The 23,495-nt window shown below is 37.4% G+C and overlaps 1 protein-coding gene across 5 annotated transcripts in view; it reads right to left on the bottom strand.

Annotated features, from left to right (window-relative positions):
* Positions 1–6,930: 6,930 nt before the first annotated feature.
* The window catches only part of LOC105387103 (adenylate cyclase type 6), a 195,438-nt gene continuing 178,873 nt past the window's right edge, over positions 6,931–23,495 (bottom strand). For 4 of the 5 annotated variants that reach the window (XM_048632816.1, XM_048632814.1, XM_048632815.1 and 1 more), the window contains 18 exons: positions 23,111–23,257; positions 20,488–20,646; positions 18,781–18,925; positions 16,413–16,510; positions 12,637–12,793; positions 12,105–12,202; positions 11,833–11,917; positions 11,342–11,458; positions 11,085–11,156; positions 10,617–10,780; positions 10,173–10,318; positions 9,678–9,787; positions 9,052–9,271; positions 8,739–8,870; positions 8,407–8,531; positions 8,030–8,182; positions 7,650–7,791; positions 6,931–7,321 (listed from right to left, as the gene is read on the bottom strand). In XM_048632816.1, the coding sequence (XP_048488773.1) occupies positions 6,951–7,321; positions 7,650–7,791; positions 8,030–8,182; positions 8,407–8,531; positions 8,739–8,870; positions 9,052–9,271; positions 9,678–9,787; positions 10,173–10,318; positions 10,617–10,780; positions 11,085–11,156; positions 11,342–11,458; positions 11,833–11,917; positions 12,105–12,202; positions 12,637–12,793; positions 16,413–16,510; positions 18,781–18,925; positions 20,488–20,646; positions 23,111–23,257 (2,641 nt within the window). In that variant the 3' untranslated portion in view covers positions 6,931–6,950. The remainder of the gene's footprint in view (positions 7,322–7,649; positions 7,792–8,029; positions 8,183–8,406; positions 8,532–8,738; positions 8,871–9,051; positions 9,272–9,677; positions 9,788–10,172; positions 10,319–10,616; positions 10,781–11,084; positions 11,157–11,341; positions 11,459–11,832; positions 11,918–12,104; positions 12,203–12,636; positions 12,794–16,412; positions 16,511–18,780; positions 18,926–20,487; positions 20,647–23,110; positions 23,258–23,495) is intronic. The other variant, XM_048632817.1, reaches the window with a different exon arrangement.

Raw genomic sequence — 23,495 nt, 5'->3', positions numbered from 1 at the left:
CAACCTAAAATTTAAGTAACATAATGAAAAATTACGTAATTTGTTAAAGTTTTAATCAGCCATATTTCGAAAATACAGCAGTGGCTCTTAGAACTTGAAAAAAATATTCTTTCCTTTTTTAATTACCTTAGAAGCTGGAAGGACTTTAATTTTCCCATAAAACATCCGATAAATCATTCTCTACCATATTAAACAGTCTACCACATTCATCGTCTGTTCTTGAGGACAATAGCACGAAATTACCTTTTTCACTAACAAAACTTTTTATTAATGTAGCGCAAGTGTATTGGACGTTCCTTTCGCTTCTTACTTTAACCAAAACGTGTAGTTTTTCTTCAATTTTTCTTTGATGAATTTCCTCAGGTTGGAGTGTTTCGTAAGAATGTGACAGATTTGTCGTGTGACAGAGGGGTAAAATGGGTTGCAAAGTCGATTAGCATTTAAACAGTAACATAAAGTGTAATATTCACATGTTTATTGCAAAGTAATTGTTATTACCAATGAGTAAATAAGAAAATAATAATTTAATTGTATTTTATTTCAACAATTACCTACGTGACGAAGCTGTCGCCGAATAAACACACGCAGCTCCTGTCACACTTTGCGGGTGGCCGATACGCGGTGTCTGGATCTCAAAGGGGAAATCTTACCAAGGGGAAAAGGAGACCTTAAACTCTGATCGATGGCAATAAGGACGAGTGGCTCAAACTAATATTTATAAATGGCAACCTACGTGACAGAATGTAACTACTAAAACATTAGGTAGTAAGAGACAAATTTTCAACAATTTTTTTAAATATTTTAGAAATCATTTAAAAATATATATTTTGTTTTACTAAATAGGTAATATCTTCTGGAGTTTAAATAATTTTTTATATTTTATGTCGTCATATATATTTTTTGTAACATTATCGAATATGCGCAGGATGAAGTGGCAGGAGACAGCCAAGATTCGTATGAAATACACCTCTGTCACGCGGATTTACCACTCTGTAACGTAATTTTAAATACAAAAATATAAATTTATATTTTTGTAAACGTGCACAGCCGTTATGTTTTTAGTACAATGCACGCTGAAATATAAATAAATAAATAAATATTTGTAAAACTCGTGATTTTTGGTTCACAACTGATGGAGACTAAGTTATGTAGGTTAAAAAGAAGAACTGCCCAGGTACAGACAGTGAAATGTCGAAGTTAAATAATACTGCAATGATAGAAGCCTACTAAAAGTAATAAATACTAATAATAGGTTAGTTTATATCATAGGAATATTGCTTTATTTGCACCCTTGCGATCAGGGTGAGTTGAAATTAGTCCCATGATCTGTCATATGCCGATTTCATCACACACGCGGGATGGCACGCCACGCCATATTCCCGCGTCTCGCGTGCATATTCCACGCGTTACAATGAATACTTGTATGAACGCAAACGTAATCAAATTCGCATGCTGTTAAAAACCGCATTAATTCAGCAAGGATGGATGACAGTTGAAAAAAATACATCTTTGGTCCAGTAGAAAGGTAGGTATTCCACTGCCGTAATCATAATCTATTCTATGGACCTTTCCTCTAGTCTTTCAGGCACTAGAATTAAAGTACTTATCTAAAATTTAGTGCATAAAATCAATTTAGAAAGAATACGTGTATGTGTACTTTAATTGAAACAGAAAGTCTGGTTTAATCATAGAATCAAATAACAGTTTATACCGACTAAGCAGAGCTGGCTTATTGAAACGTAGCGAGATTCACATTTAGACGAAGCGACATGGTTTGGTTATAGTTAAAGATAATAATTAATAATAATTAATAACTTAGCGTCGTATTAGATTAATATGCTATCTTATTCTAAGCATTCTTAGTCAGCTATCCCCGCATATCCGAACATTTTTTAATATCTCACAAAACTTACTGCAAATCTAAGTACTTAACTATAAGTAGGTACACGTCCTACTTAATATGAATTAGATATTTGGAATAAAAAATCGGCAAATTTAAATGGCACATAAAGTACTTAAGTATTTTTTACTGCGAATATGTATTTAAGTCCTTTACATTATTTACGTCAATATCAAGAAGTTGAAATAGTATATTTTAATAACATTTATAGTTGGCTAATAGTGAATTAATATTTTTTATTATAGTTATTATTTCTACTGACGTAATGAATACATACGTATGTTTCCTAATAACTAACCTACCTAAATAAAATAAGAATTTAACGATAGCGTTTAACGCTCAACCAAGAATTAATAAATTAATGTTAAGAATATGTATATTATATACTTATATGCAGGTATGTTTGTATACTACAATGATTTTCCGTTTTTTTGTTTAAAAAAATATTCGAGCAAGTAGTGTACAACAGAACAATGAAACATTGTTTTAAAATAACAAAAAAATAGAGAAATTGGTGTCGAATGTCGATCTAATCTAAACTAAAATTTGCAGTAAATATAAAGAAACCGTTTCAAAAAATCTATAAGTACTGTGTATTTATGTAAGTAGTTAAACCAGGAAAGAATTAATTTTATATTTTCAAAAAACTACTCAGACTTTAGAATTGCTGGAATTGCCATCGTTAAAAGAACTGATAAGGAATAAACTATTGTTCATGGTAAAACTAAGAATTCCATAGGAACTAATAAAATAATACTAAGAATATCGGAAGGGATTGTCCTAAACGTTTGAACTAAGTGTCGCCGCACACGGGCCGACGGCCACAGCCACAAACGCCGCCACGAGAAGCTTTTGTATGGGAACGATTTGAAGCGTGTGGCCGCCACCGGCGTCAACCGTGTGCAGCGCGTCCATATAAAATGTACGAAAATTACAGGAAATATGCCAGTGGCGGCGTTTTGTGGTTGTGGCCGGTGGCCTGTATGCAGGAGCCCTAAAATAAATAGTGCGTGAATGAAATATGACCATGCCTTCCTGTCATTGATGACGAATGTGACGGCACATGCTTATACGTTTTCATAAATAAATACTAACTATGTCTATTAATTAATAATAATACCTAATATATAAGACGGTTAAAATAGAAAATACTTATTTTACATAGTATATACTCAATTTATCTTAAGCTTTCCAACATTCCAGAATGATCACAACCAACATTTATAAATTTTACCAACATTCCATGTCATTGAGTCCAAATCTTCTCAAGATAAAGACTTTATTACGTTAAGTACCTCGATAAACTACTTAGGTATACCTAAAACCTTTAATAAACACGTAAGTTAAATTGTAACATTAAATATGAATCGTAACTAGTATGTAGTAGTACATAAGTAATGTCAAAAGTTTTGCCGAAAACTCATAATATTTTTCCAAGCATTTTGTAACTTTCAGTTGGAGTTAAATTGACATAGTTAGATCAGTCAATCGAATTAATTTAGTTATAATCTTTATCACCTATGTAATAATAAATACCTAATAATTAACGGATAGGTAACGAGGATTAATCAGAGATTAACCTTTTAGAGCTCATCGTCTGCTCTGCTTTTGTACAGTGGGCTGCAAAGAAACCTGACCCCCGCTCAGTAGCAATATCACTGTCAGGTTACTGTGCAGGTCACTGTACGATGTACCTACTTGGCTAATAAACTGTTAAATATGAATAGACTTAGACACTTCCTAAAATTATAGTTATTAGTTTACACTACACATTTTATAAGTGTGTTATATGGAATACTCGAATTAAATTACATTTAATCCGTATAATTATTGTTAAAAAGACATGTTGATTACACCCTATGAACCAACATGTCAATAGCAATGTCATTTGATTAAGCACAATAAGAATAATTGAATAATTATGAATATAAGCGCTGACCCCCAGATTGCCGTGAGAAATCCGACTTCTAATGATAATCATCATCAACCGGCTGATCAATAAATATGTTAAAATGTTTTTTACGTAATATCTTTAAAAGTATCTACTTATATAAGCATTTTATTATAAGTTGTTGACTTATTTATCCAACAAAACATCCTTAACTTATGGTTTTCTTTTATATTTTAGAAGAATAGGCGTATTCTTATGTTTGTAGTAGATATACCTATATATACCTATAGTAAATCGAAATTTACAATACATTTTAAGAAGCAATTATCTTAGTAGATTTTTCTTAAGTATTTCCTGGGTTATGAAAACAGTTCAGTTTTACTATACTAATAAACCTGTCGTGTCATAAGTTATAAATATGTGTACATTTTGAATATATACATCCCTAATCGTCATAACATCTGAAAATAGTTTTTTAAACTACTGTACCGCCTACTGCCTAAATAGCAACAATTTTAACCGCCCAAAGATATTATTTGTAACCACATCACAGAGAATACAAGATAATTTATTATTTCAAATACAGTATATATTTATAATAAATAAAGTTACATTTAAAATTCGATTACTTACTGCACTAAGTATTTTTTTTGGGTTTTTATTATTTTATAAAAATGACATGCAAATACATCAAAAACTTTTGAACAGTAAGAGGAAATGCTATCGTCTGTCATGGGGATATGTTATTAACTTTATAATTACGATTCAAACCAGTAGATAGATGTGTTGTAAAAGAAATAGGTAAATATGATATTGTATACTGAGTTTTTTAAATATGGATAAATAAAAAGTTACCATGTTTGTGTAAATCGATTAAATTGGACCCAAATAATAAATGGTCATAATAATTATGTGTATAATAATAATCTTTAATATGATTCACAAAATGCACCATTTGGAATTTTGAAATTTTCGAAAATATCAATTTAATATAATATATAAAATATATATAATGAAGATAAACATAATAATTAGGTAATATGAATTTATAGAAATGAGGAGGGATTTATATAATTGGTCGTTTTTATTAGTACACATATATTTGGTTCCAAAAAATGATTTTTAATATTCTAATTACCACAAATTCCATTGGAGCACGGTAAAGCGCTTTTAAATGTAAGTGGGTATAATTTAAATATTATATTAAAGTAGTATTATATTATATATACTGTTTTATAAATATATAATAAGATTCAAAAATATATGAATAAGCACACAAATAGTATACTCAATAGTAACGTCTTGGGATTATAGTACGATTAATTAATAACTTGTGTTTACCATTTATTTACAAATTATGTCGTATAGATATCGTAACATCTAATGTTATAATAACATAGAACATCGATACCTAAATTATAAATAGGAAACCAATAATTTATAACATTGGCATTAATTACATAAAGGTAGATACTAAGGTAATTTATGTTTTTATTTTTTTTGTTATAATTTTTGTCTGTTCTCGGCTAAACACTTACTATAATAAAATATGGATAATATTGTTAGTTACAACTTATTACCATTAAATTTAATGTAGTTTGGTATGTAGTTGGCTATAATTAACTTATACAGTAACCGTACTATTGGAATATGAAATTTTTGTCTACTGCTATACTTAGCTACCAAATCTTGAAATCCCTATGAATCTCGACAAAATATATACGACTTAAATTATACACTGTACATTGTTATGTCTAATTTGTATCTGCTCAGGTTTCCGTTTTGTTTTCTTTTTTAAACTAAGTATCTATTAGCGATTATGGATTTGCGAATCTAATTGAAGTGCGAGTTGAATTATTAATTTATTGATTTTGCGGTGTAAGTACTTATAATGCGTAAATACGATCAGTTTTTGAGACTTACGCAGGTGAGCTACCAGACTGATACATAACTGATTTCAAGTTGTAAATACTAATGATAAATATAGTGTTTCTAGCTCTACCTTAATATATACCTACAGAGTGGAAAAAAAATGATGGCACAAGGGTTTATGGCACAGCTAGTCTGGAACAAAAAACCTAATCCCATTTAGGAAACAATGTCTCTTTGACACGGGTCAAGTTTCTTTGCCCCCGACTGTACGTATAAGGCAGAGAAATCTGAAACCTCTCAGAAGCATTCTTACTATGAGAGAGGGTCAGGTTTCTCTGCACATAACCGTACCATAATACTGGACGAGCTCACACACATAATTAAATACTCATTTTAAACCGCCGAATATAAACGTATCCTGTGAAACGTATCATAATGTGAAGTAATTATTACTGCCCTCCTCTTAATTATTTTCCACCCCTTATATGAAATATCTTAGATTTTAAAGAAATTACCTTATTATTTTTAATGTTTTTGTTCGTTATAGTTTTAGTCTCTAATATAATTTAGTAAGTCAGAAATATTACTGAAAACTATTTCAGCAGCCATAAAGTCATAATATAGGTATATACTTTTCTAGGCATAAAATCTTATAAATAAGGTCTTTGTTATATAAAGTCAGTTCAATAGTTTATAGATATATAGTACATATATATACTTAATAAATGAATTATCTATAAGTTACACAATTTAGGACGTGCTTCGATTATCACTAGTAAATTTATAAATTCATTAGTTGGCACATGACAGCACCGAAGCTCTAGTGATGACAGTCAAATAGCCAACTTAATTTTATAAATAAAGCTGTTTATAATACCACATTTAAGTTATATAAAGATATATTACAGTGTCGTTGTCTAACCTGTACTTTTTGTTTTTTCTTATCTTCAATACTTGATCAATCAATACAGAATTATCATCCTACATCACACTGGTATACTCGTTTCATCGTTTTGTTCCCGTTTTCTGGTCGCACTGGGCCCACTTAATCCGGATTGTTAGCTTTACGTCCATATCGTCTAGCTTTGCTTTTCACTATACTTTTTTTTACTTATAATAGAAGATACTCGAGATTACATAACATCAATACTCCTGAAAACTCCTAGTTTGCAACAGTTTATACTTCTTTAATAATTGGCATCGAAAGTTCATATGCCTAATACATCATTTTCCACGTTTTTTTTATAAACAATTTTAAAAATTTCATCCTTGTTTACCCCCATCTGTCTACACAGTGGAGAGCGGGTCTTGCACGCTGTGCATGGGGTTCTCAATGACGTGCACGGTGGGCACGGAGCCGCCGGGCTGGGCGAGCGAGGGGAAGGCGCGGGGCAGGGAGGGGATGCTGCGGTAGACGGGGCGCTCGCGCGGCGGCGGGCGCGGGCGCGGGGGGCGCGGGGCGTGGTGGTAGACATCGGCCGAGCGGGTCCGCGTCATGGCGGAGATGAGCGCGAATGGCGGCGCGGGGTCGGCCAATGACAGCGGTCGCTCGAGACGGCGTAACACACGAGCTCGCACGCGTTCCGCCGCGCTCTCCCCGCGGATGCTGTTGACCGACGCGTTGCTGCGCTTCGGGCTCACCGAGCCGTCCTGCGATTCTGTGGCAAAGACTTGTCGTCAGTAGGGTTGTCATAATTACTATCGGAAATGTTACAAGCATATTAAAAAGGAATTCAAAAATTAATCGAAAGAAAGACTAAGCTCTCGCCGTTTTCATGCATCGAAGACTTCTTCTTCAGGCTATCCATCGATTTAACAGCAAGCGTTAGTCGGTCTTTTAAATAATTTTTCAGAGTTTATCGAAGTACAAGACTGATAGATCGGCGCTGTACTACAGCTTTCTGTTGTAGACGCCCTTTTGATTGCGACCAAAATTGGCCACATGGAACCATTTATACCCGTTATGGTTACTGCTACCCTGCTCACCTCGTGGTATGGAGGGGCGCGGGGAGGCGCCGGCGTCTTCGTCCGTGTGTCCCTCGGACAGTGTCTCCAGCGGGTGGTGTTCCACGCGGGTCAGCGTCGTGGCGCCGCCGCCGCCCTCACCCGACGTCGACGGGGTCGGATCCTGCAACCCGACCGCTCTTAATACACAGCGCAGACTGAGCAACACTCCGTATATCATTGTTACTTAAGTATCATGATTGTGTCGGTATAGATATTCATATTTGATGAAAATAAAAAAGCCAAAGGAGAGTTCGAAGAAGGAGAAACGTGATAGCGGTGTAGACAACATATATCATGCAGCGAAAGCGTGTTCTTCAGCCAGTTTGGAAGCCACCTGCCTAATATTATGACTTTCTTACATTGTAAATATCGGGACCTGAAGGTATTGAGCCCTCTCCTACTCCTTCCAGCAAATATGTTACCATGTTCCCTTTCCCCTTGACCTCAACGTTGCCGCGGCACTTGAGTCGGTAGCCTCTGGTCGAGAGGATCTCGTATACCTCTTCAGTCACCTGCGGACAAGCATACCAATCATTCTATACAAATACGCCAGCGCCTCAAAATGTCAAGTCAGTTCGGTATTTGATGGAAACAGTCGCAATGCATGCAGTGCTTTAAACAATTTAATGATCGTCATAAATTATGAGACTGCGTTGTCACTATTTACATTAGATTGTTTCAAAGATATTAAGGTAAATTAACGATATTATATAGCCATTACTCAAAAATCAATTACCTGAATGTTGTCAAGAATTCCGGTGGAGTCCATTCTCGAGGCGACGTTAACGGCGTTGCCCCAAATGTCGTACTGGGGCTTCCTGGCGCCAATCACTCCAGCCACCACCGGACCGATGTTGATGCCTAAATAAAAATGAAGCACATATACACACAGAGTTTTGTCAACAACGCGCGCCTTATAACTATCGCTCAGGATATCGCAAGCGATCGAATGAAATTCGCACAAAACGCACGCTCGTGTAAAAATATCAGAGGTCAGAGTTCCAAGTGCACAAGGAAAGAAGTTGATAAAAGTATTAGAAGAACAAATGGCCTCGTCCATATGGTTACCTATCCTGATACGGAAGCTGTTGAAGGAGTGCTCGTTGACGTATTGGAGTTGCTCGCGCAGGCGCAGGGCGTAGTCGGCCATCGCGGTCACGTGGCGGAAGCCGCGGAGGTCACGGGTCGCAGCAGTCAGACCTGCGTGGAAAAGTTTGATTACTTGAATATATAGTATAATACGAACATGTACAAAATTGTATGATGTTCTTTGTGACAGTTGAAATGTTCACTGTGAAATTCGATGGACCAGTCGCAAACAATACCCATCCACCCATTTGTAGAACCTTACATAATCCTTAAGTAATGTGATTTCGCTCACCAGAAGCCGCCATGTACGTGGCGCCAGTGCTCTTGATCTTCTCAATGTATCGGAAGGGTTCTTCGGCCAGTATCTCGTCGAAGTCCGCGATGATCTCGTTCAGCAGACGGAGACACTCCACGCCTTCGTTGTTCCCTTCCAACTCCACGTAAAACTCGGAGAAGTTCGGAATCGATGCAAACATCACGCACACAGACTCGCATTGTTCGTGGTACAGCTCCTGTTGCGACAGAATGTTCAATTCCAATTTGGTAATAGGCCGACGATAAATCAAGTGTCGTTTAAGAAGTGTAGGTGTTAGGAATAGAATATTTTATTGTTTATGTTGGGGTAACCATTCGTCCAATCAATTGGTATCTAATTTGATAGTATTAGATAATTTTAACATTGCTGCGGCATTAAATGATTAAGTTACAGATACAGAGCTTGAAATTAAGTGAAAAAAATCAGATTCACTGTCTTCCAGCAATGACTTGATTATGTCTCATTTATTCACAAGTTACTCAGTTAATGCACAAGTGTCAATGTTGATACTGCTTTGTCCATTTGTAACGACCGCTACTACTATAATTGCGATTACTCACATCAATACTTGGTTAACTATTAGGTATAATAGTAGTACTTACGTCAATATTTTTCTCGCTATTCAGGAAATGTTGGGCTACGTGTTCAGGCAAGATGTTAGCTAAGAGTTTACGGTTGTACGCTTCAAGGTGTTCCATGTCCTCTTTTTCTTCTGCAGAATCACAAACGAATTATATTAGGAGGACATTATCCTACACAGCGTATTTTTCTTAAATTAGAATTTTAGTAGTTTTTGTTCTTGCGTCTTCATATATTTCTTCCATATCAAAGGGTTTATCAGGAAAATTTTCTGTAGTAGCGAAACAGCGACATGCTGATATAATGAAGTTACACTACTTATCTGACAATTTTTATGGAAGACAATCGTCTTTTTATTAGTAGATTACTCCAGTGAAGTAAATTTAACTATCTCAGCTAAACAGCATCTAACTGTTTTGCCATCACCATCTATTTCCTTTTGAATCTTCTGAGGGCACTATTTACGTCTAATAATAACACAAAATGATAAAATTTAGCATAAAAGCATTGACGCGTACCGTTTGCCTGTAATTTCCAGATAAAGTCGAGCCGGTAAGTGCTCTCCGTCTGGTGCGAGTGTAGAAGCAGTGCGATGGCGGCGCCGATAACGATAACGATATCTTGGTACCAATCAATCCATTGGCGGTTCCAGTCCGTGATAGTGCTGGAAACAACCAGGGTAATGTTTCAAAATCAATTTTTGGGGGAAGCTAATGCTCTTTGTTTTGTCCATCAAAGAAAACATCAGCATATGAGAAGTGAAAATCAACAGCTTGCATCTTTAAAAACTTTCATGAATTTTTGTAATTTGTGACTAATTCTAGTTTGTATAAGCATAAGATAAGAAAAAAACAGCGGCGGAGTATTCAGCTTCTTCAGAGACGTCCAATACCACTGGCGTCTAATGGTGGGCTGATGGCTGATAATGACGGGGTTCTATATACATAATACTATTTACGTACTTGCTGTCCAAGTCGTCGGGGTCTCTGTAGAGGAAGTGTTCGGTGGTGGTGACGGCGATGTAGGTGAGCGCCAGGAGGCCAAGCACCACCGCCTTGGCCGCCGTGATGAGGATCTGGTGCACGGCGCACGCCAACATCGCCACAATCGTCAGGTGCAGGTAGTGCTAGACAACCGTTCAATATAGGTTTAGTTATTTATTCACTAAAATTGAACAAAATTACAGTAGCCGCTAGACGGGTAAGCTATCGATGTAGATATATGTAAATTTATCGGGATTCGCCATAATTACGGCGCTGTGATTGGTGGGACGCGCGACGTCGATAACGAACTCGTGTAACGGCCTCTGAATGATCTACAAGAAAGCGTTAGTGACCAGAAACAAACGCTCACGTGAGACGTAATTTTAAGAAAAAGCTACGACTGCAGAAAATTTTCATTGATTAAAGACAGTGGATGATAAAACTTACTTCGTTCATTCCGTAGGGGCAGCTGGGTTCAAACATGGCATGTTGGTGGATGCATTGGTACGATACCTGGAACTGAATAAACAAAAGTCATCATTTCGAGTGAAGAGTGACTACACCCAAGTTGACTTGAAGAAGCCTCATTTAGCGATTAGGCCGACCTAATTTTTTAAATCATTGCTAAGATTGTTTCGTGGGTGACTGGATAATTATGAGATTACCATGTAAATTGTGTAAAGGAATATGAAACTGTGGTTTACCATGACGGTGTCAATCTCGATGATCATGCTGAAGATGACACAGAGCGAGACGAACTGCGCGATCATGCGGCTCGAGTGAATGCGACGGGAGATCGCAACCAGCTTCTTTGGAGCCCACTAGAAGCAAACATTACACATTTAGCTGAAGAGTGACTTTGTATGGCAACAAAACTGCACATTGCTGAAAAAGGAGTGGTGGTGGTGATGGTGGCGTAACGGATAAGATCAATGGAGAGACCGTTCCGATCCTGGAGTTGATTTATCAATAAAAAAAATAGCATTTAAGGTTAAGGAAACCATCGTAAGGCACATAAAGATTCTAGACGTATTGTATACTCTGATTGCATTACGTTCTCTTCCTACATGAGAAACGGCTCGCGAGCTCGTGACCCATCACGTTAGTATAAATGCACCACCACCTGTGGCTGCTCATTAGGGAACTAAAGTCATTAGCATAAGTATGATATAAATGTTGTTGTATAAATACCTACCTTGTAGTCAACGCAGAACACCGCAAACGAGAATGCCGAGATGATGAGTCCGCCAGATAACATTGCCGTGAGTGAAAGAGGAGTCCTAGAAACAGAAAGAGATAATTTTAAAATTATAATTAATTAAATAGGTACGTTAAGCTTCATTGAAATCGATACAAATAAACCCTCTGGTGAAATGGTGTAATGAGGGCAGATAAAGAAACAATATCGGCCATTTTAAAAGTAGTAATATGAATATGAATCCGTCCGCTATTTTCATAAGTACTTACAGATTGAAAGCCAGTAGTTGTGAGATGATGGTGCCGAGGTACAGCACGAGTGTGCAGTAGAAGTACACCTTGAGCATGCGGTCCGGCTCAACCTCGTACTGGAACCAAACCACATTGCTGTTATTATACCTAGTTCCAGCTACAATGATTGAAAGAAAGAAAACAAGAAAATAAATAAATAAAAAGCTGTGACACGTCTTTTTAACTACGCACACTTTTAACTTTGTACACTTTTCCAATTATGCATGAATACTATTGTGAAATCTGTGTCTATTAATTACATTTCAATGGATACGACCCATGTAATAAGTCGATAGACAAAACCAATAGAATTTCATCATAGGATATCTTTAAAAAGTCTAAAACATAGATGGCATCCAGCCGCGTTTGGGACAGCCCTGCATCGCGGTTCTGCTATAGTTCAAGGAATGAACGTTCGAGCAAGTGGACCTGATGAACACACTGTACATTCCAGGAAATCGACCTAAAAGTCCGGAGGGTACTATAGGCTGAAGACCAGTCGCCAACCCACCTTCTGCTCCACCTCAGCCTTGGTGAACGTCAGGATGAAGGGCCGGCAGTGCTCTGTGCGCAGGCGTTCGATAGAGCGCGCGTCGATGGCCTTCATCAGGTAGTCGTTCACCTCGTCCTCGGGCTTCTTCAGTTCGGATACCGTGTCCATGCCGATCCTGGAACGATTTCAGAGGGGTTGTTACCGGCGAACATAAGAAATTAGCAGTAGGTTGGCAACGTCGCTCGCTTGTCAAATCTGGATCTGACTATCGGACATTATGTTTGACAGGCGAGAGATGTTGTATAAGGATGGTTTATTGCTAATGTGTCGGTGGTGGTAGGGCAGCCGTTCGGTAAAAGAATAGTATAGATGAAGACATCATTCTTCATCAGCAGAGTCAGCTGCTTCTGGAGGCTGTTGCCATTTTTAGGGTAAATGATTGTGTCCATAGACTCTTGTCCTTGGAATGACATTGGAATCGTAACTGTCTCGTTCAGATTGTAAACATTTTACAAAAATCAACAGCCATTTAAATGCGAAGTTACTACCATTCACGTACAAAAGCTAGGTACTTAATTGTAAAAGTTCTATGTAAAAGCTCTACATTTCTATTGCTTCACTTCAAGCCCTATTCAGAACAAATCAGTCGGATAGCTGTAAAGAATTTGATTTTCCATACATAAGTTTATACATGACTGTGCACCATCGTTCGTTTTGGATATTTACTAACGTGATATTTGAATTCTAAGAAAATCCCTAGGAAATGTATCTAAGTAAACATTAGCTAAGTTTGTGCGTATTTAATTTTCTCTGAATGAATATTTTATACAATTTCGGAATAGCATCGGAATTCTATACACCTACATTTCCTAGGATTCATACAATTCCTGTAACAATTACATGTACACCGATAAATATAAATGGGAAACTCGATCCAATATTCACCACTGAACCCTTCGACGTAATTAAGTACTTATAGATTCATAGGTAGTACAAATCTGTAATTACTTCTCTAGGAACGCTAAAAGAGAACATATCGTGTAGTTTGCAAACAATCCGCGAGGGTTACTCTATTACTAACGAGAAATGAATGAACGAGAGCTGTCGTGCAATCGCCACGTTTATTACAACGAGATAGAGTCGTGGCTCGCCCAGCAGTGGTCCGAAACTTCGTTTGCCGTCACATAAAGTGACCCCCAGTTCGTACTGTGACGTCACAGTTGAGGTTTGTAAGTCACAGTATGATTGGATTTACCAACTGCTAACTGCCACCTCAAAGAGATTTAAAACTTTCGGTTCTGCCGTCAGCGCTCAGCGCCAGTTAACTCACTTCTTTGAAACATAATTACAGCTCTTCTTAGTCCTTCAAGTATTTACCACGAATCTTAGGCATTGAAATGTCGGAGCTCTATTTATTGTAGGAAGGTATAGTTAAATAGTACCTACATAGAGAATTATATACATCGATTTATCTAACTTAGATTACCTAGAGGACCCTTAGAGAACCTGGAGGTTAGGTAAGAGAGGCCGATGACAAATTTTCTTACGGTTTTTATGATAGTTCTATGTTGTAAGAGTATATTATTGAGCAGAACGAAAGTAATAAATTACGCAACCAAACAAAACATGAAGTTTCCAAACTTTCTTATACGTATGATGGCTGGGGGCAGAACTCCAACAAAAAAGCTCGGACTTTATGCGATGTCGTAATACTTAAGTGCTTACGAAGGACCTACCAAGTTTCATACAATAGTTTCTAGCAAAAATATACAGGATGTTGCAAAAAGGGTATATATACTAAGCCGAAACGTACATGTTGTATCAGTAGTTCTGCCACAAAAGTGGTGTCTTTTGTTGAAATGTCTATTGTACTTATATCTCAGGTTATTTTACATGTCTAATCCTTGTTTAGCGGATGACGATTCGTGTGAATCTGCTGACAAACGAGATACCCTGTATATATGGATCCACATAATCGAATAGCTCAGTTTTTGAAAGGATGCCTTTTACTTAATTTGTGTAATTCCCGGTTGTTTATTTACAGACATTTTGAAAGCACTTTAACTTTGGTTTCTTATTCCATTGAAACTGGATCTGCCAAATTAACCGTCGAGGACTTTACCTACAATTAATTAACTTTAACTTTTCGACTGAGAACCGTTTCTTTTGGGACATATGGTGAGCAGTTTTTTATTTTTGAAATCCTAATTATTATTTAGAAACACGATTTGACGATCTTACTCCGGTATTGTGCCCGGGACGTCTCCGTGATTAAGAATTAAGCTTCTCCCACTTAACCATATTAGTAAGATATAAAACATAAAATCAAATCAGTAATTCGTGAAACGTGTATTTGGCATAGGCATAGACTATTTATAAAACACGCAACGTTCAAGCGTCAAAGAGCCGAGCGCTCAAACTTAGCAAAAAGTTATATCAATAATTGCATTTCAACTCATGCTAGGATCTGCATTTAGATCGCGTAGTTTTTAATCAGACATGTGATATTCAGTGCTCGTGCTAAAACAACTTGCTCATCAGGCCGAAGCGAACTCATAGCCGAGTGTTTGTCGTCTAGCTTTGAATATCACTAATTAAGACCACGCTTCTGATAGTAGTATAAAACGCCGTATGCTTGTTTTAAAACTGTTATGCTGTATACAGGGCGAGGCATTAAGCCAAATACGAGTAGCTTCAGTGTTCAGAAATTATAAACTATTCATATTCACAAATACTGAGCAAAAGGTAGGTTAGGTAGGAAAGTGAACTCTTGCGCAAAATAAGCATATATTTTGCGCAAAACTTGGGACCTGGGCTGTACATTGCAATTGAGGCTCAACTTAACATTTGAGCGTTGCTTTGGAGTTAGAGTCATAGTTCTATTACATTCTAAACAAAAAACAGTAAAGTTCGAAGTTATTGATGTCATATCTCTAATTTGACAGCCATTTCATACACACCACAAACGAAATACTACAATTTTATACTAATATCAAATAGTTTTATTGCATAGGTGGTAAAAATTTACGAGTCCAACCCGAATGAAATATGTAAAGTAATAAAACTGTAGCGTAAATGTACGGCGACAGCGAACTTACATTTGGACACTCTTTTATGCAGTTTTATGTCGAAATGTGTCGTATAAGACACGTAAGCGTTTAATTTAAATAATAAAATAAAATGTTATGAGTGGGCAGTATTTTAATGATTGATTTACCATCATTAGATATACTGTCCCTAACTCAGACTGCCGATGGGAGCTGAACGTATACGACCCCCTGTGTCAGCACCTTTCAGCTTACTATACCTTTTTGCATCACCCTGAACATAACATTATTATAACGTAGAGTTGATCCGTTGCCCGGGAAGGCTCGTGGCATCAGTATTGCCTGGTCTAAAGGGATAGCACAGGGTGCAAGCACGTCAAGACGTGACAAAAGTTATCCGTCGTGCTCGCTCTCGAGAAAGTGTGTATTGTGGATTTTTTTAAACTAAAATGTCTTTAAATATTAATGGAAACTTTATTGGAAAAAGTACTACTTATGTATTTAACTTTAATGCATCCATCTGCTCTGTATGTTTCCTTAACAATAATCAAAAAAATAAAAAAAAGCGTGATGTGAGTGAACGCGATGCAAACCTTTTGTCACGACGTGTCCGTCTTGCGCCCCGTGCTATCAGAAGGATGGTGATGGTGTTGACGGTTATTACGGTGGTGATGATGTAGATGATGATGATGATGGTGGTGATGGTGATGATGTTGACGATGATGATGGTGATGATAATGTACTTACTTGGAGGAGTGCTTGCCATGTTGCGAGCCGTGCCCCATGACGCGCATCTCCTTGGACACGTTGCCGGACAGCGAGAACGTGTGGTGGGGCTTCTTGTCCTGCGCAAATTACGATCACATGTCATAATATATCTAAAATAATAGACGTCAACATAACCAGTAAAAAACCGCGGCATTATCGATCTGAAAGCGCTACCAGAAACATTTGAAAAACCTTTTAAAAGAAAACATAAAATTTTACTTAATTCTCGATAGCTGTAAGCTTCTTAATTTAGATCAATAATTGAAACAAGTTGGAAACAAGGCCGTTTCTGAAGAAGTTTAAAACGAACAAAGATACCAACGTGTTGAATTAAATATAAAATATTTTTTTTTTGAATATTCAAATCATTCAATGTGTCTTAGCGAATTGATCTGCGAATTAGCGGAATTCCTTTTTTACATAATAAGACCATATATTAAAAACATAAATATAGGTACAGGTACTAGATAGTACTAAGGCGAAAAGGAATAAATGACTCAGGGAGTAATCCTCAACAAAATATTTTTGCAAAACCCTGCAGGAATATAAAATTCAGTAATAACAAATAGCCCAGACAGGCTATTAAACGATCCTGTGTTACGTCCATCATCCCGTCGTTCCACGGAAATTTTAGAGCAGTCAGAAACAGCAAACATACCCATTACCCGTGTCAAAAGGGCCTTTTTTCAGGAAAGTTCAAAATAAAAGTTAGTTGTACAGTTTCAGTTTGAAAATGAAAACACTGGCGCCCGAAAATAGAACGAAACATGGTGAAAATGAAACCTTTTCTGTAGACAAATCGAAAACTAAAACTGTTCGTTTACGTACTTATAGCCTTCGTTGTCTGGATAATTAATATTTTAGATAGATTTTGAAGCAATTAGGAAAGTTCTGAGCCTATTTGTTTCAAAAGTTTGTGAAATGGAATTATAAATTATGGCAATCGCCATATTTAAGCATTGATAGAGGTAGGTTTACTACTTTTAAACCATTTCCTATTTCTTAATCGTTTACTACGGTACTTGACCCGATAACTCATTAAAAAACATTCTTGTTGGTTTCAAATCTGTTGCTTCCAGGAAGCTCACTAATATGAACCCATCCTGTATACAGAATGTGCAACAACAATGCGAAACAATCCTCCAAAACAAAATAAAATAAAGTAAAACATGTCAAACACACAAACTTTCGACTCTGCGTGTCAATCTATATGTAAAATTTTAAAAGGTTTTTTACCATAGCCTGCGATGTGTCAAACTTATTTCATTTAGCTTAATTCGATGCTTGATCTCTTTTTGTGCGGATGAAACCTTTTTGTTTCAATCTGGGTTGATTAAAATAAAACCACTTCACTTATAGTGCCACAAACTTATCTGTTCCGGTGAAAGCGAACTAAATTGGTCATTACTTACTAAATGAATTTCATATTGACATAGATTATATGGACCAATTTAGTTCGCTCTCACCGGAACAGATAAGTTTGTGGCACTATAAACGTGTCAAAATATTTGAGTAGTTTATCCCTGCATGAAAGTTTATAATCAAACGAAAAATTCTGCTAACTTGTTACGAGAATTTCATATTTCACCTCTTTTATAAAAAAAAAAACTACTCATAGAGACACAGTCACTGGCTTCGTAATATCAGTGGTCAAAGCTAAGCGAGTCCTGACCGAGATACAAAGTGAATTGAAATACTGAGTCAACAAGAACCAGGTACTTGCTTTGGCACTCATTCCATTATACTTAGCTCTATGATTGAAGATTAAAGCTTGCTTTCTCTAATTGATATTTTATTTTGAATTAAATCTAATTAATACAATAAAAAAATATATCAAATAGAGTATGAGACGCTCCGCTAAACCGACGACCTTAAAGAGGTAGTTGGATCAGGAAAGCCGAAGACACAGGGTTGTGGCGCTTTTTGCAAAGTTAGCATTACCCTATACTGTTGTCCTGTTTGACAGGCGTCTTTAGGGTCAGGCTACATTAGTGAATTACGCTGTGTTACGTTGTATTAACGCGTCATAAACGGCGGTGAGACGACACGCTGCGACGGCGCAACGCAGCAATCGTGCCTCGGTCTTAAATTGCGGGTAGTTTATAACTTACAAAGTGATCATGACAGTCCTATTTTTGCCCTAACGCGAATCTGCTATAAAAACAATTTGCAATAACCAGAATTTACCAGTAAACAAACGCATGGTTGAATAGAATATCACCACTGATCCTTGCTACTGAAACTGACTGGAATGAGCTGACCACTACCATTTTTCAAGTGTGGTCGACTCGCCCTTGGTCCGCGGGACGCATTGACTGCTAACCCTGATCCTTAGATCAGTACTTACGACTCGGCTGCCGTCGTCGGGCACGATGAGGAAGGTCTCGATGTTGTGGTCCTTGAGGTACGAGTTGCGGAGGCCCCCGTGGCCGGGCTCCACCTTGTAGTCGTCTCCGAGGCAGTTCAGCGTCTCGCGGGTGATGTGCACGCGGCTGAGGATGGGCAAGGTTATGTCAGTGACGGTGGAGCACGTTAAGGGTCTCAGCACATATAAGCGTAACGTAAAGGTATCGCCTCTTTTTCCTCTGTCAACCAGGCGTTCGCTGCGTCGCGGCGAACTCGCGTTCTACTGGAGGCGATCCCTATACGTTACGCTTATATTTGCGGTGACCTTAAAGTGTGGCTATGGCTGGTTGAGAATTGAGATTGACAGTGGATATTGGATGATTGGATTCGTAACACGTTGAAGAGTGATATGAATATAATTTTCACTCAACGCAGTTTTACGTAAATATACGAAAATCCAGTGTGAAAGAAGCCTTAGGTATTTTCCCTCCTACAAAACAATATTAACAATGAGTTTTTTAAATACTTAATGTATGATGTATGTTGGCCTTCTATTCTCATACTCATCTCTAATGATAGTGCATTGTACAGCTTCATATCGGGTAAATACAAGAACTCATCTAAAACCACTCTGATTAATCCTCAGAGATTCGCAGTCGTAAGCATATGCAATTAACTTAGCGCATATTCAACACTTTTTGTTCCAACAGTACGGAACATGAGGCATGAATACCATTTGATTGACTCCATTCAACGGTATTGATGAACTGAAAAAACGCCTTTTTAAAAGGAATTGATTGGAGGAACAAGTGTGTAGTATTTTCCAGTGGAAATCTTTACGTATTTGTAGGATTCATTTTCAGCGCTTGTTTCCGCCCACTAGCCAAAAACCTTTTTGTAAGTAATTATAGGATTTCAGTGAAATCATTGTATAAATAAATACCAACATATAGTTGTATCTCTCAAATGTAAAACTGTTAAATAAGTATATTGTAGCCGCAAGGTGATAACAGTCTTTCTAAACGTTTTTTTCTAAAGTGACGTTTATTAAGGTTCACATTTTTTTAAATAAATTTCCACCGTTATCTTTAGTATATTACCAGGCCTTTGTATGTATAATATGGCTTCTGATGATGTAAAAAAAAAATGAAGCAATCCATCTGATTCCCATGCGGGTCAGGGCTTATCATATTGCGTATAACAATAATACTTTTTGATTCAGGTTCATACCAGTAAATACCTCGACAGTGTATCGGCTACCACTGATATCACGTAGATAAGCATACACCAGAAAACACAATTAAGTAGAGCGATTATTGTATTAAATTATGCTTTAAAAAACGAGCGCGTATATACGCGCTAAATTACGCTAGTCATCAGAATTGAAAGGTAAACGTCCACCTTTCGGCATCGGGTTGCCTATGCATACAAATTCAGACGAGTGCGTCCAATTCATCGGCATTGCCGATACCGTTTCTCCATACATTTATGAAAATCGGTTTGGTCCGATAAGTACCACGCATACCTTAAAAGCGCGTGCCTCCAAAGCCAATCATGTAGAATGGCGAGACAGTATCCTCGGCGGATCCTCGATCAATGAACGGCTAGCAATTGACCGAGTTCTCGTCAAGGATACTGTCTCGCCTCTCTACTCGGTAGTTGTAATCAGGGTATCAGGGCTTTTAGGGTAAACCAGGGCATTACTCACCCGGCGACGCCTCCGCTCTCCATGTAGTTGGCCAGGATGACGTCATTGGACCACACGTCGAACTGCCACTTGCGCAGGCCGAGCACCACGCAGTGCACACGCCCGGTGTGGATGCCCACGCGCATGTTCACGTTCACCGCCATCACCTCACGCACCAGCCTGAGGGGGGGAGGGGGGTTGTAGCGGCAGGAAGCACAGAGAAAATCGAACGTTGACCTTTGCATCTACCAATTACAATCTCTACCGTAGCCATCAAGGTTACACATGGATATGCGACGGGAATTCAAAGTTATTCTTCACTTCAAAGAGTCGAGAATGTGATTATGTGAGCAAGTATTGTCTGAAAGGAGGGAAGAAAATGTGTAGTTATATTCGTCCCTTGGGAACATGGATGCTTTTCAACTAAAATGCAAATGAATGCTGATGAATTTGCTTACATGTAATGAAAGCGGACGATTTTTTTGAATGTACTCATAACTTTAGAAGAATAAAATAAATGTAAGTACTGTATAAAACAATAATTCATTAAGTCCCATATCACAAAAAACAAACCATTTATTTTTAATATTTGGATTAGGTTTTATTAGTTTCAGGTTTAACGTCAGTGGTGCTCTGGCGATCTGTCGCTTATCAAGATATTATTCGATTTACGGTAAATTACCTGTCTAATAACCATTTGACCAATCGGAAATTTAATATTGCTACAGTATCCGCTTATATGAGCTTAGCAATGTTAGAGACTTGTTCAAATAATTATTTTTACCCTAGGGCAGAAAAGCGGTAAGTTCAACAGACTGTGTTGCCGGACTGCTAAAGATGAAAAGGGCAGAAACTTTTTCTGCTCAACCGATGAAAACAAGAAGGTGCTTGAGCATAAAACTTGCCTGAAGAAGTTTCCCAGCTTTTGTAATAAGCGATATTATAGATAGAACATAAGCTCCTCATTATAGCGGCTTAGTGATGAAAGGGTATTAAGTTTTTATTAAGTAATAATATTTTGCGAAGAATATAAACAATTATGAATTTAAAGTTCTAGTTAGTCCTCGTGGAACCTTGGAAAAATATACTTGCTACTTATTTCAGCCTTGAAAGGGAAAAACGATAATCTGATGAAATTTTCCAATGCTTTGGGTAAGGCCGGGTATTTTGATCCGTAACCAACTTTAGTCATTAGTCAAGTCACGTGTCAAGCATGACAGCTGCATACGAATTTTTGTTGTTTTTTTTAACTATAATGGTTGCCATTTTTGACCAATGATTGAGAAAAATCTGGCCCTTAGTAGGTACCTTCTAAGTAAAGTTACCCTAAAAGCATGTAAACTACTGTTACTAATTTCAAAATATTTCAAATTCAAAGCGCCTATATGGATGGGAGCTTTCCCAAGTGACGTATCAATATCAACTGTATTGCTTCTGTAACTAATAATCCTGCTATCAACGACACTCTAACAACCTAGGAAGAAGCTCATGTCTTATGGCTGTTTAAACGATACACTTCTACCAAACAGTCTAAAGTTATCGCTAAATACTACGGTATTCCCTTTCTCAGTGAGCCCTCGATACTTGAAAGTTATACTTCAACAGGCACTCAACCATCACAAGCCGGCAATCGAGCTCCGAAGTTACTCAATAGATCCACTAACAACTCCAGTACGAATACTGCGGAGAATGTTCAAAATAGCGCATCTTCATTGGCATTCATTAGCGAAGCGAAGACATTAATAACGATACAGGGGAGAGTTTTATCAGTAAGTTTCCCGTTGACAGGGATTCACGCTGTTGGAGGTATTTTAAAGTAAAAATTGGTCAGTATGACGGGAACATATAGGGTTTAGGTACGATGGAAAGAAGCAAACATTTATCCTTACTAAAAACTAATTTACGCAGGACGTTATCGAGTTCCTTTACCACAGAAACCAGTTATTTTTCGACTAAGCGTTTTTTTTTTGTTTCGTTTATCCTAAACGGTGAAATGTTTAAATGTTCTTATTTTTAAACCGTACTCACTTTATGAACTTTTAACTGTAAACGCACGAAATCTGACCGTTCGTACTGTGTTTTTTAAATCCCGACTTCCTAGTACGAAGGTTTTTTTTTTCAGAGAATGAGCAAATGGAAGCCTTTGACTCTGCAAAGCCCCCGACGTAGTTGTGATTTGCACCCTTCCACCAGATTCTAATTTCCAGTAACGATATTTTTACAGAGTCAGCGAATTTAACTTTCCCAATTTTCACAAACACCATTTTCACAGCGACGAAATGCGTGGTATGTACCTACGTAGAACGTATCAACGGTCAAGTATTGAGTAAATTGACTTGGACGCCAACGAAATTCTCGCGCAGGTATGTATCTAGAATTCTTACTGTCGGTTTCACAAGAAAATTCATTTTAAAGTGAACTTAAATAGGACTGCAACTGAAATATTTGTCGTTGAGTAGGAAATAAATGTTCAAGCTTTTGTAGCTAACTAATATGATAAACTTAAAGCTTTAAACAGAATAAGAAAAACAAACTGCGGTGGTTGTAATAACAGGCCCTAATATTACTATTTATGTCTCCATTTTTGATAACCCTACACCCAGCAGTAAGTGAATCATCGGCACGTGTCAATAACAATACTCACGCAATAGCATCAATCATGTCGAGGCCCATTTCGACGCAGCACTTGGCGTGGTCGTCCCGGGCCTCGGGCAGTCCAGACACGCAGTAGTAGCAGTCCCCGAGCAGCTTGATGCGAAGGCAGTGGTGTTCAGCGGCGAGACGGTCGAATCTGCAACAAGGTAGATTTATTGACACCTGTCAATAACTCTATAAGCTCTATAAGCTATAATAACTCTTATAGCGGTTACCATTTGGCTACGGATGTGTAATAAAGAAAATAGAACTGGAAAATAAATCTAAATCACTACGAATTGAAATGCTGCAACTCTTTTAAAGTTAGTAAAACGTAGGTACACGTATGTGATGGGATAGGATAAAGTAAAAACTGTAAAACGTAGTAAAAATAC

This window comes from Plutella xylostella, chromosome Z (genome assembly GCF_932276165.1).
Source record: "Plutella xylostella chromosome Z, ilPluXylo3.1, whole genome shotgun sequence".
NCBI classification, from domain to species: Eukaryota; Metazoa; Arthropoda; class Insecta; order Lepidoptera; family Plutellidae; genus Plutella; species Plutella xylostella.
This window is presented reverse-complemented; position numbering and strand designations above follow the sequence as displayed.